This window comes from Xiphophorus maculatus, chromosome 6 (genome assembly GCF_002775205.1).
Source record: "Xiphophorus maculatus strain JP 163 A chromosome 6, X_maculatus-5.0-male, whole genome shotgun sequence".
Lineage (NCBI taxonomy): Eukaryota > Metazoa > Chordata > Actinopteri > Cyprinodontiformes > Poeciliidae > Xiphophorus > Xiphophorus maculatus.
Window position 1 is genome coordinate 13,606,293 of NC_036448.1, and position 23,109 is coordinate 13,629,401.

A 23,109-nucleotide genomic window follows, 5' to 3' on the forward strand; every position below is an offset into this window, starting at 1 on the left:
GTATACAGCAATGACTAGGCAGAATACCAAAAAGACACATGATAGGATGAAACAAGCAATGTGAGGTCAACTAAGGTTAATATAATTTTTGCTGACATACAAATGTGGATTAAACATGACCTTTAGAACACAAATTATGGTAAAGCTGTGGTATATACTCCTAAAAATACTTGTTCTATGTATTTGATTAGTTGGTCATGCTCTGATCTTAAACAGCAGCAATTTCAAACTATGGCTAAATGTCCTTTTTAAACAGATGGTAAAGAAAGTGATGAAATAACTATAATTTTCTGTCATTCAATGTCCTTGTCCTACAAGGACACTAGCTACTGTATCTTTATGGTGCACAAAGTCACCTAGTGCTGCCCCTCCCCCCATGCACAGAAAAATGCATATTTTCGCAGAAAAATATGCATTTATTTTCAGCTGGTGGAGAAATTAAGCCTAGGTGCAAATTCAAGCTGGGAGATGTTCTCCAGCCTCACCTGCATCATCCAATTACTTTGCCTCTGCCGCACCCAATCATCGCACAAGAATCCACTTATAAGCCTTGTCATCCATGGATCCTTCTGCTTCCCGGGCTGGTTTCAACCTGTCTCCACCTCATCTCCACCCTCATGCTCCCAGGATTTTCAGGCTCCTCTCCTTTCCGGTCTCCACTCCACCACTATGGTCTGGGCCCCGGGGAAAGAAAATCCTAATCCTCGCCCTAAACTGTCCATTCAAGCTGGTGGCAATTCTTGTCTTCTGCTGGGGTACAAGCCCCAAAGAAATCTACCTTCAACCAAAAAAATTGCCTTATTGTTGATTTCTCTCTTTGTGAGTCTCTCCACACTGAAAAACAGTGTCTCACTTTTCAGTTAAAGAAAAGTGAGACACTGACAAACAAATGTCATGGAAAACATTCAATGTGTATGAACAGGAAAGGGTGCCATGAAATGAGTTTTGTGGAACTACACACAAGTCTCAAATTCTCAGATGATTATCTTTATTTTGACTAGTTGAGGGGGAGCAGAAAGAGGTGCTCAGCCAGGAGGCAATTTAATGCAAAAACTTCCGCTGGACAATGAATCACTCATCCGAAGTTAACATTATTTCAAAGCTAAATTTGGCAAGCTATGGAACGGTTTGCCAGATGTTCTAAATTAAAGCAAAAGATCGTTGACTCATTAGATCTTTAAAATTGTTGTGTCACTTCCAAAATACCATGAAGTCACGATATTAGGCTGGCTGAAACCTAGCTGCTAAATAAAATATGTACTTACCCAGAGTGTTTAAAATCCCCCAATAAGCCCAGAAATAAAGACAATTCAATGTATATTTTTAAAAGATAAATAGCTGGTTCAACGGTTGCAATAAAATTATTTTACTGCAAATATTATGACCAAATTACAATTAATGAAGGTATAGGTTCTCTGTCTATCCTGTGAATGATAATGAGAAAAAGTAGAATATCCTCTAAGTTGAGCATCATTTTCACACTTCTCCATTTACATGGGTGATACACACAGGTACAATTGTCAAATGACTCTTTCTGAATACTCCCTATGGTTACATTGCATAAGACACGGTTGAAAGTTATCCAGTTTATGTTAATGTATCTTTTAGAGGGACATACTTTACTTGTCTCAGTTTCAACCTTACATCGCTTCCTACCCCACCTCTGTCTGACCCATAGCTCAGTATTTATATCTTTCTCAGTACTTGTCTCTCTTCTGTAATTAGCACGGATATCTAAACTTCCCATTCTCACTGCGCTACAGAGCGAGACGATCTAGACTGCTTGCCTCCGGAGTCAGCTGTGCAGCACATGGCCTACTTCCAACATTCCCCTTCCCGAGGGAATAAAACAGTCCAGAGAAAGTTAAGGACAAAGCAGCTGGCATAACCTAGAGCAAAGGAAGGGTGGAATTAATGCGTTACTGGAAAGAGAGATTGCAAGTTCTGGCTCAGATGTGTTTTCTGTCAGTCAACATTTATTTTTACCATCTGCCACTTAATTAAGCTTTATTTTTATTTTCCTTTTGAGACACTATCATCTTTTACTGCGCGCTTTTACTTTCTAATCAAACCAGCCGCAAGCAATAATCATTTATGCCAACTTTGTTCGAAATGATGTAATTTCTCGTAGTCATGCTCACATTCATTGAAAAGTAGCTGATTTATGTCAATTTTGCTTAAGACCTCTGTCCTGACTTAGTCCATTTTTTTGTCCATTTTAACACCCATATATTCTTACAACAAGTCAGAAGGAATCCTCAATATTAATCCATAATTTGAGCTGGTCACAGTGAGTGAATGTGGAACTTATTTTCTTTTGAGTTACCATAGGTGTTTTGCAAGTCACAAGTATGTCTCAAGTTCCTCCACCCAAATCCTGAGTCAAATCACAGGTAAAGGCATAAAAGTCCCAAGTTAATTCGAATGCCTCAAGGCACTCAAGTTATGAAACGAGTCGAAGTCTTATTCTTTTAATTTTGAGTTTTAAGTAAGAAGTGATCCAGTGTGATCCAATAAATAATTTAAACAGTGTAATTATGCTGTGTGGCTCTCAGCACCTTCCTCCTGTGCCAGCAATACTACAAATCTCCGTGAGAAATGGATGGAGAAAATTTCCTAAAAGAAATCTCAGTTGGTTTTTGTCTGGGAATTTCTGGTTTCAAGCTTCTTGTACATTACCTTGTGATTTTTCATCAACAAATAATACATGTTAAATTCATGCCTTTCTTTGCTAAGTGCATTTCTGCATTCCTCTTCAGGTTACTTCTCTTACCACGCTCCTAATCCAGTACCTGACAAGAGATAATTTTAGCTGTGGCATCAAAAATGGCTCCCCCACGAAATGATTTCTTGGTCTTGCTCCAATCTTAACTTTACTCTTGTGTTATGTGCAGAGAAAACCATTTCTCTTGGGACATATTAACCCTCGCTACGTCCCGGGAGACATTTTTCAGTTTAGAGTTGACATTAACTGGTGTTGTAAGGGCTGATGGTCTACACTGCAAGACATATTTTATAGAGTCTATGGCTTCTACCAACATTAATCTGCGACAGCTTCATACTGGTCATAAGGAGCGGTAAAACTTGCATGAATGAGTCTGTTTGAGTTTAGCTGTAAGCAGCTTCACTAAAGAGATAGGCACACATGCATTTTAGCACACTTAATAAAAATGTTGCAAGTGAAACACAGCATTATAAAAAAACACGTAGAAATTGATCTTTCTCAAAAGCAGTAAAAATATTCTTCCAAGATGTGGAAAACAGGACTATTTAATGTAGGATCTGTGGATTTGAGAGCTGGAAGTTTTACCTGTAACACTTTGCCCACCACTTCTCGACTGGTTTGCAGTCCCTGGAGGAATGCACGTGCCGCCACAAATGTACGAGTGACCTGTATCGTCATTTTATGGGCGGCCTCTCCAGAAAGTCGAAGTGTCTCTATTTTCTTTGACACACACTCCTGGTAGTCCTCATCTGTAACAGGCAAGCATGTGTAAAACTTTCAGTATTCGTAGTGCTTCACATAAAACAAAGATGCATCGAGTCCACAGAATATGATTTAAATTGACATCGTCTTAGTTTTTGTGCACTCCTTGGAATAACTTTAAAACTACAAAATGATGAACATGCTAAATTGTTTAATTTTCTTATTCAGTTGTAGCTCCAGTTCATGGTTTGGTTCTGTGTCATTACCATAAGAAATAATTTTGTTTTTCCAACCAGAAAAAAAGCAAACAATAAGTTTAAGTTCATGTTGACATACTCTTGTAAAGTGATTAAAATTCAATTATTTTCCGTAAATATATTTTTTCAAGGACCCTCAAGAAAGCATGACTATATAAAACATTCCACCTCATTCTCCTCTGATTAAAGCATGTTCTTCCTCATATTTGCTGTGCTCCCTTTATGGCTTGTGGTAAACTACAAACAGGAGTTATTGTGGCTTTGTTTTACCAATGACTTTGTAGCCAATGTTTTACAAAGACCACATTTGTGGAGCTTCTCTGATTAATGTCCTTTTTAAATTTTTTTTTACAGTCCAACAGTTTGGGAGGACTCCCATGACCATGTAGGTTTGCAATTGTACTGCTGTTTGCTACTTCTAAGCACTCACCATGCTTTGAGGTAAAAACTTAACTCCTACCATGGCTACATACTGTTCTTTATTTACCCCAGAATATTGGTAAAGACAACCTCTTGAGATGTGGGTGATTCATGTTTTATTTCAGATGACACAAAGCCCCGCTAATATTTTTTTATTAATATTTTCTCCTTTTTCCGTTTTTGAAAGGTGGATTGAACATTGCTCTCTCAAATAATAAGAGACATTGTTTTATAACCTAAACGTGACTTTGATTTCTCCACAACTGTATCTCTAAGCTGTCTGGTGCATTTTTTGGTGGTAATGATACAACATTTTAAAGGATTCTGTATGAATAGATTGGCCTACGTCATTCATATATGCAAAGCACTCCACATCACACACTTTGGAACAACACAAATAGGGCTTCATTTGCTGAAATAGCATACCTATTGAACTCTGCTTATTTGCTTGGTAAAAAAGCTTCTCCAGCAGCTTGGTCCAGAATTCATTCAGCACCTCCTCCAGATTGACACTGGCACTCCGGTAGTAGTCCCTCAAATCCTGGTACAGGTCATGAAAGAGCTGGGAATTTCTGGAGTATAAAAAGCCCCATGTTGAAGTGAACGTATCCTGAAGGGTGGCCCTGGACCTATTCATTAAATCATCCATGTAGCCTGAAAAACACAAAAAATAGGCACATTTAAAAGCATAGGTATATTGCCATAAACTATAGCCTTGTAATTAGCCACTTTGTTCAGCAAATCGTTTTAGCTCGGAACACCACAATGGATAATGTAATTGGATTGGATTTTATTTGACTGAGGAAACTTATTTGACTATTGATTATAGCTTATTTTATGTGGAGGCATGTTCACACTTTAAAATGGCAGAATTGATATCTCTCCTATAAAACTTTTTTTTTTATTTTCTGCATTTAAGAATTTTCTGAAACGCTGCAAGTTTCAGACACAAGTTTCAGAGGTGCTCACACATAAACATCCATTAAAAAACAAAACAAAAAAAACATGGTCACTGATTACAGAAATAGGATCATATGAAGTGAAGTTTTACTGCAGCAGAAATATAACACCCACATTTAAAAGAGCTAAAGTCAATCTCAGCATTCGAGTTACATAAGGATTTAATATGCTAAGCTCATATTGCCCCATCTGTGTAGCATAATTTAAGCACTGGCCTTGTTAGACAGCATATATCAGTTCTGCTTTACCCACTCTTTATTAAAAAGAAACAAGACTGCTTCTCAGCTGCTGCTTGCTACTTCTAAGCATTCACCATGCTTTGATGTAAAAACTTAACTCCTACTGTGGCTAAATACTGTTCTTTATTTACCCCAGAATATTGGGAAAGACAACCTCCTGAGATGTGCGTGATTCATGTTTTATTTCAGATGAAACAAAGCCCCACTAATAATTTTTATTAATATTTTCTCTTTTCAGAGTTCGCATTTTAATGTTAGACTGCACCCTAACATAGGTGCAGATTAATCGATTGGAAAAAAAAACAACCAAAAAACATCCATTTCTAATTTCTCTTGTTTGGATACATGCTCAGAACAATGTCCGTGAACACAAATTGTAGCAAATTTTTCTTAAAAAAAAAAAAAAAAGCCTGTTTTTTGTGACAAGTTCATATGTTTTGGTGTTATTTTTCGAGCTATATTTGGGATGTTTTAACAGACAAATGAAAAGTAGTCTTTAACCTGTTTGTCTACAGGTTTTACTTCAGTATTGACAGGAATCTCATCAAAAAGTTTTGCACCTAACTGCTAAGTCTGAGTCCTATGCTATTTTCACTCGAATAGTATTGATTTTCAAGCCTTTGAGCGTATTCTTGATAAGGCACTATGCCAATTTGGTTTGAAGGGTTGTTCAGCACCATATTCATGACCTTGACTGACATAAAAATACATAACATCTTTAAAACTGTCTGTGGAAAAAGTAAAAGAAAAAAAAAGATTGTCCTAAACAGAGAAAAAAAAACTGACATAGACATTGTAAGTGCAGTGACCCATAAAAATAAAAAAATATATTTTTACTTTTTTGTAACACAATTTTTCAATTCCTTAAAGACATTTTAATGTAAACACAAAATTCAGTTTTTAAAAGGTTTAAAAGAAACCTTTATTCCTCAATAAGGAATAAAGGTTCTTATAAAGGAATAAAACCTGGCTCTATATGAAACTGTCCACTAAACTGAATAAACTGTGCCACCCTTGGGAGAAACAGCTGTCACAGGCATTTGCAATAATTAATGAGTAATTAATAAGTCTTTCACATCACTGTGGAAAAATTTTGGCCTACTTAGGCCCCATTTACACAGAGCTGCTCTGTGGTTAAATCATAATATTTTTGTTGCAATCCAGCTGCTCGTTTACACAACAGCAGTGACAGGAGTATCGCAGGGCTTCAAAATATAAAGTCTTTAAAAAAAACCCTGCTCTACATCCCCAGAACCAGAACCAAACATAGAGAGGCAGCAATCAGCTTCTATGCACCACAAATCTGGAACAAACATCCAGAAAACTGCATAACAGCTGAAACATTGAGTTTGTTTAAGTCTAGACTAAAATCCCAACAGTTTAGAGTTGCTTTCTAACTATTATAAATAAAATATTGACCAAACTATTTGATGTGTATTGATGATTTTGATGATGGCACTCGTCAAAATATAATTTTTGTTTCTGGTTTTCTCAATTGTTGACTATATGGTGCCTTTTATGACTTTGTATTTCTGTGTTTTTATGAAGTTAAGCACTCTGAACTGCCTTGTTGCTAAAATGTACTATGGAAATAAACTTGATTGATTGAATGCTATTTGGGATGTATCTAATGTTTTTGAACTCAATAAACAGGCAAAGAAATGCCAGCAAGTATGGCCAATTTTACCTATGTTCTAGAAAGAATGCTCATGACTATTTCTTTTTTTTTTTTGAATACAAACACATTTTAAACATTTAAAATTGTCCATATCTTTTTGTGCAGGATCTACACCTCATTAAGTCATTCTTAACTACTTAGTTGACAACACATTTAGCAGGCTAGTGTAAAAACTTTACCCACAGTAGACCACATATTGGCAGAAACAGTGCAATTAACTCCCACCCAGACCGCAGGGGGAACCCCCCCCCAAAAAAATACATTTTATTGTTTACCACTGTGTCTTGCATAAAGATGTCATCTAGTTACTTTTAGGTCATATAGGGAAAAAAAGATTAAAAGACTTTAGATAAAAAGAGTGCTGACAATTAAGCAACAGCAAGATGATACAAACAAATTAAGAAGTTTCCCTTCCAAGACTTTGGAAAAAAATAAACTTAAAAAATAAGATTGTTTGGAAATTCTAAGCAAATACTATATATAGATAGTTTGGGGTAGAAGACATCCAAAGGCTATTTGAATTGCCAACATCTCCATATAGCATTTTATATTTTATTTTTATTTTATCTACAACTACTACTCAGTGGTAGTTGTTATTGTGTCTTGTCTCTATGCTGTAACTGCAAAGTAATTTCCCTGCTGGGATGAATAAAGTACTTCTATTCTATTCTATTCTATTCTATTCTATTCTATTCTATTCTATTCTATTCTATTCTATGATCTCTGTGGCCAATTTGGAAAATGTCTCAATGCATTTATGTTGTGCATGCAAACACAAACTTAGACACACGATGGTTTGATATTACATTTATGGAAGAAAGACAAATATGATTTTCCCAGAGGTTATAGAGCTAAAACAATCATCAATTGCAGCTATAGACTAATTATAAGTAAGTATAAATAAACATAGAGCTTTTCTCATTTGTAAGTGTGTATTTTCTTTTGCTTTGACATCATATTTTCTTTCACAGAATTAGATTGTGTAAAATTCTGCATTGCATCAGAGGCCAAGCACTTGAGCAACATATTTTAAAAATCGGTACAAACAGTATTTAATGAATGTGGCACTGGATAAGGGAAATGCACAAAGCGACAACCACATTGTTGTCTAAGCATGAATACACACACCTATAAAATGGTAAATGAGGCATGCATCCCCTAATGAATGTCTTCCTGAGATGAGAGTGGAGTTAATGCTTAGATCTGTAATCACCCCACACTTCATACCTATGATCGTTGACAAATAAAATACTCATTTTAACTTTCTTGCTTTTTGCACTGCTTCTAAACTTTACCAAATACACATACATCATCATTTAAAAGACACAAATCTTTACTTACCAAGAAATGATAGGTTTTATGTGTGAAAATGCTCAGTTCTACAGTATAAACCACAACTGTCTTTGTACAAATCAATACTGAGCTTTAAATTATAGTCAACTCCACATGAACTCTTGCGCATGGTTGCTTCTGTTGCAGTATTTTTGCCTTCAGTATTTCCCATACTTTGAGTTTGAATAATAGGAAAGACATTTGGGGGGACAAAATGGAGGTTGGGGAGAGGCTCTTCAAGCTACCAAGCACTCTACTTAACCCCAAGATTTTTCTCACTTGTAGATATGAACTGCATGTATTAAAAAATATTAATGCAATGGGCCTGTGTACTGGAAATATTTTGCTTGGTCAAAAGTGTTCCAGGATATTCAAAATCTAATGAGCATGCATTTTATATGTAAATGAGCTGCTAAGATAACAACCAAAATGAAAATAGGATAAAAATACAAAATGACAACAAAGTTTAAAAAACTCATACATTTATTCTAATATTAAAGTAACAGTGCATGTGGCTATTTCTGAAGAGATGTTGGTTAAGTACTTAGAAAGATATTTACAGTACACATTTCTCAGTATAGATTTATCTTTTGAGAAAACCACATTTTTCATAATGCAAACATATTTTAGACATTTTAAATTACACCATGTTTCATACCTTACTAAATCAATCTGCTTATTCTTCACTACTTAGTCAACAAACACAATTAGCACGCTACTGTAAAAGCAAGAATGTTTTTTCCTTGTATTTCAACATGCATTTTTCCAAAATTATTACCATAAACTCTACCAGTATTTCAGCTTTGTTTGCTACATTCACCTGGATGGAGATTTCTGGAAAAGTGATTTTTTAATGGTTGGGAAAACATATGTATAAATAAGGACTGTAGTAATTGTTACTACTGCATAGTAGTTCACTTAAAGCAAAAATACACCCCCATCTAAACATACTAAAGACTGTTAAAGTTTTGACCTTTGTTATTGTCCTACTTTTGCAAGGACAACAAAAGAATAAACATAACAGGCCAAACCAAATGTTTCTGTCATGAGTACTGTCTATGGACAAATGGCTTTCTGGGAGCCCTTAGACTGCTTCTGAGTCAGACTGACGCTCCACCAATGATAACACTTATTACAAACACACTATGCCCCAGGAACACTGCTAAAACCTCAGAGAGAATTTAGATACTATTTAAAGGTGCCCTACATTAAACAAGCCAACACATCACATAATGCATGCCATTTATCACAAGCTCTCAATGAAAGCCTTTATCCCTTTCTCTTGTCCCTCTCAAAACATTCTCTGGCTGGCATAATGCACCATTTACTAAGACCTTATTCTTCAATTACCCATATGGTTCTCTTTTGCAACATCTTTTTTTCTGTTATCTGTTTTCTGCAACATTCACACAATTGCTTATTCTTATCATTTTTGTTCTTTTGCTCTCTTTCTTTCCATCTTAATTTGCTTTCCATGTCTTGCCCCAGTTTTCTTCTTCCTTACATAGGTACTTCTCTTTCCATGTTTCAGTTGTTCATTTCATCATTTTGTTCTCCCAAGGTGCCATCACTACTAAAGAGCAAAAGTGTATTTGGCATAATTGGGTCAGTGTATGCTGTGTCCCCATGGATGTGATTTGCATGCAGATAAAATGAGTCAATCAAGCCCTATGATAGCAATAGATAACCTTGTCTTTTTATAACATTATCAAAGGTGACCCCAAAAGCAGAAAATTATAATTTGGTAAGTAGACTACAGGAGTGGATTAGCTTTTTCTTATGTTACATACAGATTAATGGCAGTAGTGTCCTATCAGTATGCCTACATTTATTCATTTGGAGCGTAACAGAAGGGAGGTCTTGATACAATCCTAAGTATTGACTGGTTTTGGTTTCCCGACTAAACTTAACTCCTATGAATGGTGTACTCTTTGATTTTATAATCTCATCAAGCTTTGGGCTCCAATTCACGGGCCAGTTTTAGAAAACAGGAGCCTGACTTGAAAAACCGCATTATGGGCCATGCATATGTAGGGACGATCCTAGCCTGTTGACGCCATGGTCGAAAAACAACACGTTGTAGAGAATATGTCCACAAATATTGAAAAAGCTTAAAAAGGAATTGAAACAAGAGCTAGATTGCTGTAATAGCATGTAATGCTCTTTCAACAGATTATTGAGAAGTCTAGAAATAATTCTAATATGCCATTGTTAATAAAACATAGATTTTTTTATCTCCCCAAAAATCCATTGTTTTGTTTTATTTTGAGAGATGAAGACAAACATTTTGCCTAAATAAAAATAATTTACACCTTAATTTCAACACAAGCCTGAACTTGGTTGGCATGTTTCACATATTTCCAGAGTTTATTGCTCTTTAATTCAAAGCAAGTCAAATGAGCACATTAAAAACAATAGGACTAGCAGAGGAGTTTAGGGTTATTTGCAGAATTGGCAGAATGTAAAACGTTTAGAATGCTTCCATGCTTCGTCATAACTATGACTGTATAAAGGGTGTCAGATACTTGCTTTGTTAACGTGGCTCTCTCATTTGAACCTAGCACTGAAACAAGCAAACAATATTATTTTAATTTCAAATGCATTTGAGCAGTGAAGGAGGAATCCAATAGGAACACAGACACATGCATGTATACATTAGGGGTTGAACCAATTAGTCGACTAGTCGACTCTAGGACGTCTCGCGAGTTTTTACATTTCATGTCGACTAGTCGCAGTCATGTGATTGCCGGTGGTGACAGCCTGTGCTGATCTGACAGCACAGTATACGTCACAAGACACAAGAAAAATAAGTTAATACATTAGTTTAAATGATATGTAGATGGATGCATATTTGTGGTTTTACAGTGTTTTTAAAAGGAGATGGAGTTGCAGCTGCAGTCCACTACAAAACACGAGCCGTCTAAAACTCGCCCCCTTTGCGCTAAGGATGTCACTTAGCCGCTCGCGAGTGTCTTTGTCACGACGATCTAACTAATACATTATGATGTTATGTTGCTGATTAAATAAAGATCTGTGGTAATGATAGCTGCTGATTAAATAAAAGCCTGTAGTTGGTAATGACAGTGTATACTTGTCTGACATATATATAGCCGTGAGTTCGTGCTAAGAATGACACTTCGTGCTTAGAAGTGTCATCAGATCAGCTGTCAGAAGTGTATGATACTCTGACAGCAGATCTGACAGAACACTGGCTACAAAATGGCGTCTTCAAAACAGATCGAGGACAAGCCCGCATCTTGTCAAACAGGTAGAAATTACTGGGTCCTTGTATGACAATGTGCTCTTAGCGAACTCTTAGCGAAGAGAATATTGACAGCGAGTGAACTTTATTTACCCCCCCCCCCCCCCCGTGCCACCTCTTTTTATTGTTTTTACATGCCATCTAAAAGATGTGCGTTTCCTTTTGAATGTTGGTTTCCCGGCTACTTATTATTTATCATAAACTATCCCGATGTTTTGTTGTTTCACTTGTTGCTGTTCTGTGTAAATGCCGTATTTTTCCGTGAAAACGGGTAATAAAGCCTGTACGTTACTCCAAAGCTTTGCGTCTTGCGTTGCTATGACGTCACAACGACTAGTCAACTCGACATCGACTCGACTTTTATCATGTTGACGTTGACTAGAAAATATCTTAAATCGTTCAATCTGCTGAGTCAGCAGAGCTTCCTGCCGCGCATCGGGCGGAGGAGAAGCAGGTGGTTTCGTTGAATTCAGCTGTAACCAAACGGGATCCGTTCATAACAGGTTTGGCTTGTGATGTTCCAAAAGCTCCATGTAGTCAGTGTGATCATTTGACTCCTATAGTAACTATCCAGAGATCATCAGCGTCAGCCGGTGTTTAGAAAAAAAAAGTCAGACCCGACTTTGTGCAACAAACTTTTCCCCGCTGCTCACGAAGAATCTCCATAATAGACTTAGTAAAAGCAGGAGAAGGGAAGAGAGAGAGTGTGTGTGTGTGTGTGTGTGGGGGGGGGGGTGGTCAATATTTGCCGTGAAATTAGCTAATATAGCCTCCAAGTAGTTGTGAAGGGTTTTTGCGCTTACGTCACTATGACGTCACCGCGACTAGTCGACATCGACTCGACTATTATCATGATGTAGTCGACCTTAAAAAATATGTAGTCGTTCAACCCCTAGTATACATAAGTATGCATACACACACAAACACACCATCTCTTCACAAATCCAAAAATCACTCAAGGCAGTATTTGGCCAAATGCCAAATATCAGGTTTTGAGCTTTTGTCTGACATACCTGGCTGTTAATATAGAAGGCCGGACATTAAAACAAACAAACAAAAAAAATGCATATAAAACATATTTGTATGTTCATGTATTCAGAGTGCACAAACTTAATGCCCAGAGCCATCTGCATGTGAACATACTGGTCCTTTAATCTGTGGCTTTGCTGGTGCTTCTTCCAAAGTTCCTGGACTCAAAAGCCCTAGCCATACTGGGTTGGAACAGTAACACCCTGCACTTAGCCACATGGCGCTAGTTAGCCCACACCCTGCTAAATACAGCCAGATGTGCAGGAATAGAAATATGGTACAATATCACTGCATGTTTTTCTGGTCATATGGAAGGGGGAAAAAAAGTTGTCTGTTTAAAACTCTATTCTTCCCCAACATCTTTTTTTTCTGGCTTTTCAAATGGACATGACACCTATAAAAGGAACAGCCATTAGTCAACAGCAACATATGTTTAACTGTTGGCTGAAACAGTTGCAACTGGTTTCCTGTACAATCTTAAGCTATGAAAAAACAGAGTGTCCTTAACAAGAAGCACTGTGACTGCAAAACTGTCATTTAAATGACAAAAATATAAGATATCACAGTCTATTTAATCCCTGTCTATGGCTCAGCTCTTTCTAGAAACACAGTCTACATTAGACAATGTTCAGATATTCGCCTGAACAATAAGGACGTTAGTCAAACTGACAGGCTTCCGCTGAGAACAACACTGAAAATACCCCGTTAACCACTGTCTAAGAAAAAAGTAAAGCCAGTGTAGAACAGCCAAGCCACAGGAGCTCTAAGGTCTCCACATATTCAGAGAGAACACAGCAACTCCCTTTTCTTGATCTTGGGTCTTATGTGTGCCACATGCCTGTTTTCAGCCAAAGCGCTTTATTGTGCTATAACTCCTGACAGAAACTCCTCAAACTCATAATTCCACAAAGGGTCACTCAATATATTAACAATAATCAGGTCCAGTTTTTCTCCCTTAAAAACAGGAAGTGTGTGTCATATAGGGTATGGATGATGACATTATATATGAATCCAGTGTTTAATGGAGAATGTCGACAGATATGAGATGGACACATTTGCTGATAAGAAAGTAGATTTTAAATTCATGTGTGGCCACTCTTTCATATTTTTGTGACAGAAATGTTTGGATATGAAAAATTTAAATGCATGATAAATATATCAACCAACATAAGGTAAATTGGACTTTGTCATGGTCATATTCTATAAGAGTTAACCTACTTAAATTAGGATCAGAAAGAAAATAAATGACAAAATAGAAATTTTCAATATGATATGCAATACACATGAGATTAGAACATTTCTTATGACCATTTCTATGAAAAAAATACCACCTACAACAAGGAGTTACTAATAGGCAATGTAATGACAGCCCCTTTTCAATAAATTGGCAAAGTAAATTTACTGATTTGACAAACGGCATCTAATTTACACCAGCTCCCAATACAAACATCTCATAATCAGTTAGCTAGAAAAGCGTGCTCAAGAGACATCTCCAACGTCATGTCTAATAGACAGAAAGCTTCCCAGTCTGTAGGGTTGGCAGCTTAATTTACAACTAAATTATTTTTACTCTTGTAAGATAATACACCTCAAAACAAATGACTTAACACGCTTTAAACCTCCCCGCAAACTCCCAAGGCCTAAGGCAGAGAATAGGAGATTAAAGCTTGTAGCGGCATTTGTAATGAACATGAAAGAACAATTTCATTATCTTTCTGTTTCAAATCAAAAGCAGTTATCATACACTTGCACCTACTTGTTTGTCAAGCCTCTGAACAAAATGATCCCCAAATGACCTTTGAGGCAGAGCATGCAAAGGTTTTTCTTATATGTCAACCTTTATTTTTTTCTTTGATTGTTTTTACAAAAAACAATATAAAACATGTAGCAATGAGTGCTGCTTGGATGGGAGTTTTGTTAGTTTTTTGTTTTTTGCAGATTCCTGTTGTGCTAAATGACATGTTTAACCAAAGAATGGGACATTTTGAGAACTGCTGAAGACACAAACAAACTTTGAATAAAACTGCACATCTCTGACAGGTTCTTGGCCTGCACATATTATTGTGTAGTTCTGCTTTGGTGCAGTGATGGCATCCCTTTGGCACTGCAACTCAGTGCTGAGAGTAAAAAGAAAGGGTCAGAAGAAAGAAGGGCACAAAGTCATGGAAGAAAAGCAAACAAGTCTCACTCAGCCACTAATCACTGTGCTCTGAAAAGGTCAGACTAACTAGTCAAGCTCAGCTCTAGCCAACAGAGCTATTGTCACAAACTGTGTAAGAGTAAGAAGTGGAGCAGAAAAAGCACCCTTCCATTAACTGGAGTAAGTCTTTGGAGACATATAATTACCTTGTTGCATCAATCTTCAACAATGAAAATTACTTTTTCATACATTTTGAGTACAACCATCAGTATCCCTTTTGGACTGGATATGTCCTGTCCTGTCTTGCACCTACTTGACAGGTCCTGTCACTATACAGGACACTGGCCTCTTCATCAATGAGTTGACTCTGTGTTGTTATAGGTTTAATTTTTACTCAAGTCTTACTAAGAAAGTAATGTCCAATTTCATTGTGCTGTATGATGTTAATTCTCAAAGTCTCTTACATACCTAAGTATGCAAGAGTTGAAACATCACTCACCATCACCACTGCTCATAGATAAACTACTACCAATGGCAGAAAGCAGAAAGCTTGCCAAGTGACTCTACTACTAAGTAATTTTGTACACCACAATAAATTCCTAGATTTGGTAACAAAAGCTGCATTCCAATGTACATATATATTCTAACTTTTTACTGATGACAAAGCATTAAGAAGGCAGTAAAACAGTGATTTGTTGAAAATAAAAATCACTTGAAAAATGTCTGGCCTGTTAGTTTATGCTATGATTGACTCCAGAACCTTGACAACCCAATAGTGGGAACACTGTGAGGTGTATTTTGAGCCTTGCTGCATGATAAGTGAACTCCAGGAGGAACCTTCCACTTTAACAATTCACTGAAATAATTTCCCCTTTTGCTCTCGATTATTATCTTTTTTAGACAATATTATCTCTCTCCAGGGAGTGAAAAACATTTGATCTGGTCATGCCCTTACTGAATATATAAAGAGATGCATCACATGGAATGCTTTGCAGCTGCTTATAGTTATTGTGAATGCTTATACTCACCATTGAATGTGTTGTAACTGTATGAAAGTGAGCTCTGTAAGGGTCGCTTAGCTTCTCTGAGAAGTCCTTCCATCTCCCTGCGGCTGAGCGTAGCCAGATTGTCCTCCATCTCGATGGTGCAGCAGGTGTAGCCCTGGGGACAAATGCGCAGGTGCTCCCCTGGCAGAGGGACAGTGCAAGAGGTGGAGAGGTAAGGAAAAGAAAGAACAAAGATAAAATCAGAAAATTAGCATTAAAATGAAAAATTTGCATGATGCCTAGCTGTCATGTAAAAAAGAAATCTACTCAAATTGATTGCAACTGACTCGTATATGGTATTGCTGCATGCAGGTATAAAATGTATAATTTAATATGGAAACATGAGGTGGATGAAATAGTCATATCTACATATTGGTAATTAGTCACTTTAAACTTTTATTATAGATTCCTTTCAGACACTGCATAAAGTGCCTCTGAACATCATAAGGAATACCGTACTGGGAATTAAACAGAAAACAGTTTTTGTCCAAGAAGATGTTTGAAAGTTTTATGTATGATCACATTAGAAAAGGGGTTTCTTTGAAGGGGAAAAAATGAAGAAATCATGACTTTCCACAAAAAATAAACAGAAAACTGTTAAAAAAAATCTAGCCAATATTTGTATGGAATAACAAATGTACAATTTTAATGCTCAGAAGGGAAACAACAAATAATATTGTCAGGACCTTGGTTTGTTTTGAGTTGTTTTTGGGTTTTGATTTATTTCTTTTAGCTTCATTATTATTCTGTGTTCCTAGTGTCTTTCTTTGATTCATTCAGACTTGTTTCTGTTTTACTTTAGTTCAGTTCTTCCTTAGTGATTGTAGTTTATGTTTATTTCTTGTGTATAATTATTACACTTTACTCTAGTTTTATTATGTTCCTCATGTCTACTCATTCTTTAGTGTTAGATTTATTTACCTAGTTGACCAGTTTGTATACTCTCCCTTGCCTCCTATGCTATTTTAGCTCTCTCTTTCTGTCTCCTCAGCCTGCCTTCGGCTCTCTACTTTCACACCTGCAACATGTTTCTAATCAGCCATCTGTTCCTTGTTCTATAATCAAGCTCCCCAGTAAACATACTACTCATTCTCAGTCACTGCTTGCTGAATCCTCCTGTAATTCTCCAGTTATATCTTGTTGTGCCCCCATTTAATCTCCTGGCATTTTGTTCATGGTTCCTGATTGTTTTTCTACTCTGGCTCCCTGCGTTCCTTACAATTGAAATACATTTTTGTTCATCATTTTTGTTAAACTTTCAACACCACTTGCTGCCTCTGTCTCTCTTGGGTCCCCCATCAACCACACAGAATCATGACAAATATGATGTCTGTCTTACTAAAATCCTCAAATTTTAAAACAATATTATACAATTATTTTTAAAAAGAAATCCTCTTTGATCAATTGTATTGTCTTTTCGTGATCATTTACAACCAGCATGAAATTTGAAGTGCAAATTTGATTACTTGCAGAGTCCTATCTCACAGTGCTTATATTACATCTCTAAACAGCCATGAAAATGATAATAAACAATTTGAACCAAACACATTTTTCACATGAAATCTTAACAGGTCATGTTTATTGTCAAGTGATATGTTCAATCCCCCTCTGGATGTGATTGTTTATTGTTTGATAATTTTATTTTTATGGACACAAGTGCTTCCTTGTTTAACAATAGGTTTTATATTATACAAAGTACTGCTTGTAATGCAGGTTACTTTACTGCTATTCTGATTACATTATCCATCCATTAACAGTGAATGAAATTTAAGTGTATTGTGACCTAACCTCTCACTAAAGATCTTCCAAAAACATGCATAAATGCCTACTTAAGACTAAGAGAATTGCCTGCCCTTCTGTATCAAGTCTTGCTCATATTCCTCTGAAATCCCATTGGGCAGTTTTATAGGTCACTGCTTTGCCTAAATTGTAAGTCCTATTAATTGACACAAATGTATATTTTCCCACTTACGTATACAGACTAGGATTTTCCCATGTACATGTCTATAGTGTGGTTGTTACTGTGCAAAAACATTCTACACAAGTGAGATCAATTGTGGTCAAAACCGTACATTTTCCTAATTGGAAGAATGATGAGGTTTAATAACAGGTCTAAGAAAAAGCTAAGTTTGACACGTTCAAGAGCAAGTTCAAGTCTTTGTGTAATCAAAGCTTTTCCACTGACTGTACTCATCTAACACCATTACAAAACTGGAAACATTTAATTAATGTGTCAGCTCACATCAGATTTACTTTGTTTGCAGAAAGACACACGTACATTTGGTAAACACACATAAGTGGTTGATTAATGGTTTAACTTGTCAAAGCTGTAATTATTATCCACCTGGCTGAACATTGGGTAAGACTCTCTAGGCACGATTCGATGAGACATCAGTGTTACAAATTCTTTTGCCATCCATGCTGTCAATATAAAAAGCTGCTTAGAGCAGTCCTTGCAAAGATTCAAAAAATGCAGATACAGTATGTATATGTAAATATATGTACTGCACTGTGGCACACTTGCTGTACATATATTTACATATACATACTGTATCTGTATTTTTTGAATCTTTGCAAGGACTGCTCTAAGCAGCTTTTTATATTGACAGCATGTTATATTTTATTTTTATTTTGTCTACAATTGCTACTCAGTGGTGGTTGTTGTGTGTCTTGTCTCTATGCTGCTGTAACTGCGAAATAATTTCCCTGCTGGGATGAATAAAGTAATTCTATTCTATTCTATTCTATTTTTATGTCTGAAACTTGCTCTTGCTCATTGAATAATAATCAGAATGTGCCTTCACCATTTCACAAGGGCACCAGAATAGGGGGGCCATTGTGACCCTTCCACTTTATGGCCCTGTCCAGAAAACAATCTTGTTTCCTCAGACACACGCATCCAACTGTGACTGATGTGTCTCTCCCTCTTTTTTCTTTATCTTGCACTTTTGCTGTCTAGTGACAGACAAGGCATAATCAAAGTTCTTAACATGCAGACAAGTAATTGCGCACTGTCATAATTTTGTGCATCCCAAAGACAGCTGGAGTTGAAAACACCAGGCACACAGATGGCAGGTCACTACAGTATGTGGAGCAAATGCAGGCAGAGGAAAAGATAATTTATCTGTATCTGTTTGTGTGAACATCTTTGAAATAAGTAAACAATGATAAAGTCCTATGACAGCTTGTCAAGGTAATTGATTTACTTTCTGAATGTAAAAAAAAAAAGAAAAAAAAGAATTTAATGTCACTCAGAAAAAGCTGTGACATAATCTCTCTGGTCACTAAGGATTTTTCCAATTAATTAAATATTTCTGCTTTTCTGTCCATTTTTCAGGGAAAGTTTCACAAACATGTATGTATTTGTAGCACTGTGCATGGGTGTGGGCATCACTCATTGGATGAATCCAAAAGCCAGAGTATGTGCGGTACTGAGACGAAACACAGATGGAATATTTGGATAGTAGATATTTAGTAAAGGGTAATATGTGGAGATGATCAATTGATGTGTTATATGACATACCTTATAGAAATAGCCAAATACTCATGTTCTGTTGCATACACATTTCTGCAGCAACTTGGAGAGGAGTTTTGGGCAGATTTTATGGAGAGGAGACAGCAATCAAGGCAGGTAAAAGAAGGTGGAAGTCCATAAGGACTCAAAAGTTCAGCAAGCTCAAAAAAGAGGGGGCATGCCAAGTGCAGAGATGGTGCTCTAAAAATAAAACCTCTGACATCTGCAGCAGGAGTTGTGCCAGGTGAAGAGAGGGGATCTACACTGGCTCCAACGTGTACATAATTTTATTAGCTTCATTGTAAATAGCTAAGTCTAAATAGTTAGAATAATATAGTCTTACTTACTGTATATGACTGTTTTTACTGACTTTTGACTTCTAGTTCGTGTTCTGTTTATTTAAAATGTGTTTTTTTGTTTATTACATGTAGATTAGTGACACAAAAACTGGTGTTCATAATTTTGATTTTGTGATAAAGTAAGTTAAAACTGTGGTTGATTTGTCTCTATATATTTTGATAAAGTTCTCAGACCAATTGATTGTCCAATAAACTTTTGCATAACATTTTCTTTGACGATAATGATTAACAGATAAACACTTGATGCATAATTAAATTTTGTCTCTTAAATGAAAATAGCATATTTTGGTGTTATTTTAGTTTTATATAATTTTTTAACTCATTAAGAATTGCATTAGTTGTAAAATCGCAAGGTGAATTGAATGAGGTTTAAATGGGGCATTTAAAATCACCCTTGTGGCAGTTCTAGCGTTTACCTAGAAAAAAAATTACCAAGTTGCTCTGATAGTATTTTTCCACCTATTTTTTTTTTTTGCAAATATATTAGGACAAACAATATCCAGTTCCCTTCCCGAGGAGTACCACCAAATGCAGTTTGTTTGAACAATAAAAACCTTTTTTTTTTCCCATGGCCAAGCCGTGAAAGCGCTGCGAAAGCATATTGTAATCACACTGTTTCTTCTTATTATGCTTCTGTCAAATTAACTAGCTTTGTGGAGGCCTAAATCTATACAAAAACTCACCAAACTTGGTGGACACATCAGTCCTGTGTAAAAATTACATATTTTAGGGGAGTCATAAAAGTCATAACAAAAACAGCTCAACAGCACCCCCCGTATTAACATTAATAGAGGAGGAGACTCATTGAGGAAAAGAAAGGTATCCAAGTTTATATAACAGAGCATAGCACACTGCACAACTAATGCGCATGTGGCCACACCCATGCCACCCCTTCCCCACCTAAAACATGAATCTGGCAGTGCTTTCCTCTCCACCTCCTCAGCTGAATTTTGAAATTAATCCAAAATGAAGTTGCAGGCTTTAACATTCAAATCATAAGAGCATGTAAGGAGCAAGCAACAATATCTAACTTACAGTTCTTATTGTACCACAAATCTGCACAAGAAAGGAGGAAAAAGTTCCATAAATGCACTTCCCTCAAAAAGTTTTGTTAGGGCAATTTCAGAGTAATTAATTGTACATTTTCAGGCCTTTTTGGTCCTGTATCACCACTTCCTCTTTTTGTTTTTCTTTAAGCGATATGGCTACTAAATTCCCGAATCATTAGCTTATCATTGTTCATCAGGGAGGAAGGATTCTATTAAACTGCAATCTCAAAAGGCAGAATAAGGTCACACACATTGTGATAAAGCATGGGAGAGACCAGCAGTCACAGGCTTTTAGAGATGGTGGGAAAAGGGGGAAGGAGAGAAGACAGGAAATTAAGAAAGCATCACTGCTCTGGGAGTCTGTGAAACAAAAATAGTGTTCCAGTGCAGCTAAGTCACTTTTAAAGTGAGATCCATCTTAGGACTGTTCTTTTTGTCACAGCAATGTGCAGTATTATTTGCAATACTTATTTTTATTCGTATGTAAGCTTGTCCAACAAGTAGGACTAGAGGTAGAAATTAGCCACTTGCCTATAATCACACCACTGTTTAAAAAACTGTCAAAGACAGAAATATCTTGGTGAAATATTTTCAAAATAATTCACCAAGACAGACTATATTTGCCCCAAAACTAGTTATATTAATGAAAATATGGGTAAATTTATACTTATATCCGAATGTATCAGTTATTACTATGCGTACACACAAAGCATGTGGCTTTAATTCAGAAACCTATTAAGTTTCTTCCGCAAGTCACAGCAGGCCCGCCAGTCAAGGCAAACAAAGTGGGAGACCAATGGAGGGAAAATATTAATTTTGGAAGTTGAAAACTACAGTATTTTATATAACACCACTCATCCTTTATATCACTGGCTTTAATGTACAATCCCTCATTTCCCGCTCATGCTTCGTGTTGCACCTTTGCTGTTAGCAGCAAATTGGAGAGAAGGAACGCCAGCAGTGAAAATTGAGGTACTCTGGAACGCCTGCGAAATGTACAGCAGAGCGAAGCCAGATGCAGTGTAAATTAGGGGTTACACTCTGATGAACATCTGGACTTTAATTTCTTTCCTTCCTCAACAATGTAAGCTACCTACTTCTCTATGTGGTCTACATTTACACTAGACCAATGACTGAAAATTGACATTTTAAATGTTGATTGGAGAAACGTTTGACGTTTAGACGGCACCGCCAAGACACCTTGCGCTGTATTTCTCCTTCCAGATCACTAGATGGGGATCTGATTTCAGCATGTCATCGATTGCACATGCGCTTTTGACCCTTGGCTTCCACCTCACTGGCTTCTATCTCATTGTTAACGGTAACATACGGTATCTCTATCTCCCATGAAAGAAGGGCTCATATAGAACATTATATTCCTTATCAATAATTGTGTTAAACTGAACATGGTAAGTAGCAAAACACAGCACATTGCTATCCACCATTGTTTTTATTGTTAACTGCCTGGGCATGCATAGAATACACTCTGCAACTGTGCAGCTGTGTGTTCACACCTGGAAAGTACTTCACACCTTTGAAGGCTACAGAAAAGTTTCATTCTGAGACATGGTTTCAAAAAGTATCGGTGTGAGAGATTCCAGTCACTGATGTCACGTAAACAAGCGTATGGATCACAGCAACAATTTAAAACTATTAAAACTATGTTTCTGTGCACTTTGTCTTGGCTTTCTCATATTACATATTACTAAATGTGCCACAGAGGTCTGAGCCCAACCAGTCCACTAAGCAAATAATTCTGCCCTGACCAGGCCCAAATTTTGGGTCAGGGTCCTGCCATAGACATAAACTCTAGCAAAAATGCATGTTTTGATGAGTAATTTGATAAAGTGGAAGACTGAACAATCTGTATATCATGCTCTATTTATGATCTGGTAAAACAAACAAATGAAGTTATTTGGGAAGCATAAGTACCAACTTAACTGAAGTACTTGTATTCTGTGTGGGAAAAACTGGGATTGGGATACCCCTAGTGAAAAACACTTGCAAAAGAATGGAAAACTCACCAAAATGATTTAAACAGGCCTAAAGAAAGATTATATAACAAAACCAATATAGGTTCCAGAATGGAACCCAGAAGAACTGATCATGGCAGCTCAGTAGATTCTGACATGATCCAATGAAGCTTCTACCCAGTCCAAAAAAAAAAAAAAAAACCTCTATGTGATATCCAGAGATTCCAACCAGATCCTAGTTCAGCATTTTAGCAATAATTTTTTGTTAGGATACATCATTTTCTGTTTCTCAAAAAAGAAAAAAAAATTGTTGTAGATACATATTGAGCTAAAAGTCAAGATAAACTCCATTCTAGATATACAACTAGTAAAGTCCACGTATCAAAAAAAATTTCAATTTTACATTTGGACATTTTATGAATAC

The 23,109-nt window shown here is 36.5% G+C and overlaps 1 protein-coding gene across 1 annotated transcript in view; it reads right to left on the reverse strand.

The window, feature by feature from the left end:
• Positions 1–23,109, reverse strand: part of LOC102235537 (glypican-1-like) — a 75,086-nt gene that overhangs the window by 12,778 nt on the left and 39,199 nt on the right. Inside the window, exons 3-5 of the mRNA XM_005795978.3 lie at positions 15,773–15,931; positions 4,531–4,758; positions 3,311–3,474 (exon numbers count right to left, since the gene is read on the reverse strand). Coding sequence (XP_005796035.1) covers positions 3,311–3,474; positions 4,531–4,758; positions 15,773–15,931 — 551 coding nt within the window. The remainder of the gene's footprint in view (positions 1–3,310; positions 3,475–4,530; positions 4,759–15,772; positions 15,932–23,109) is intronic.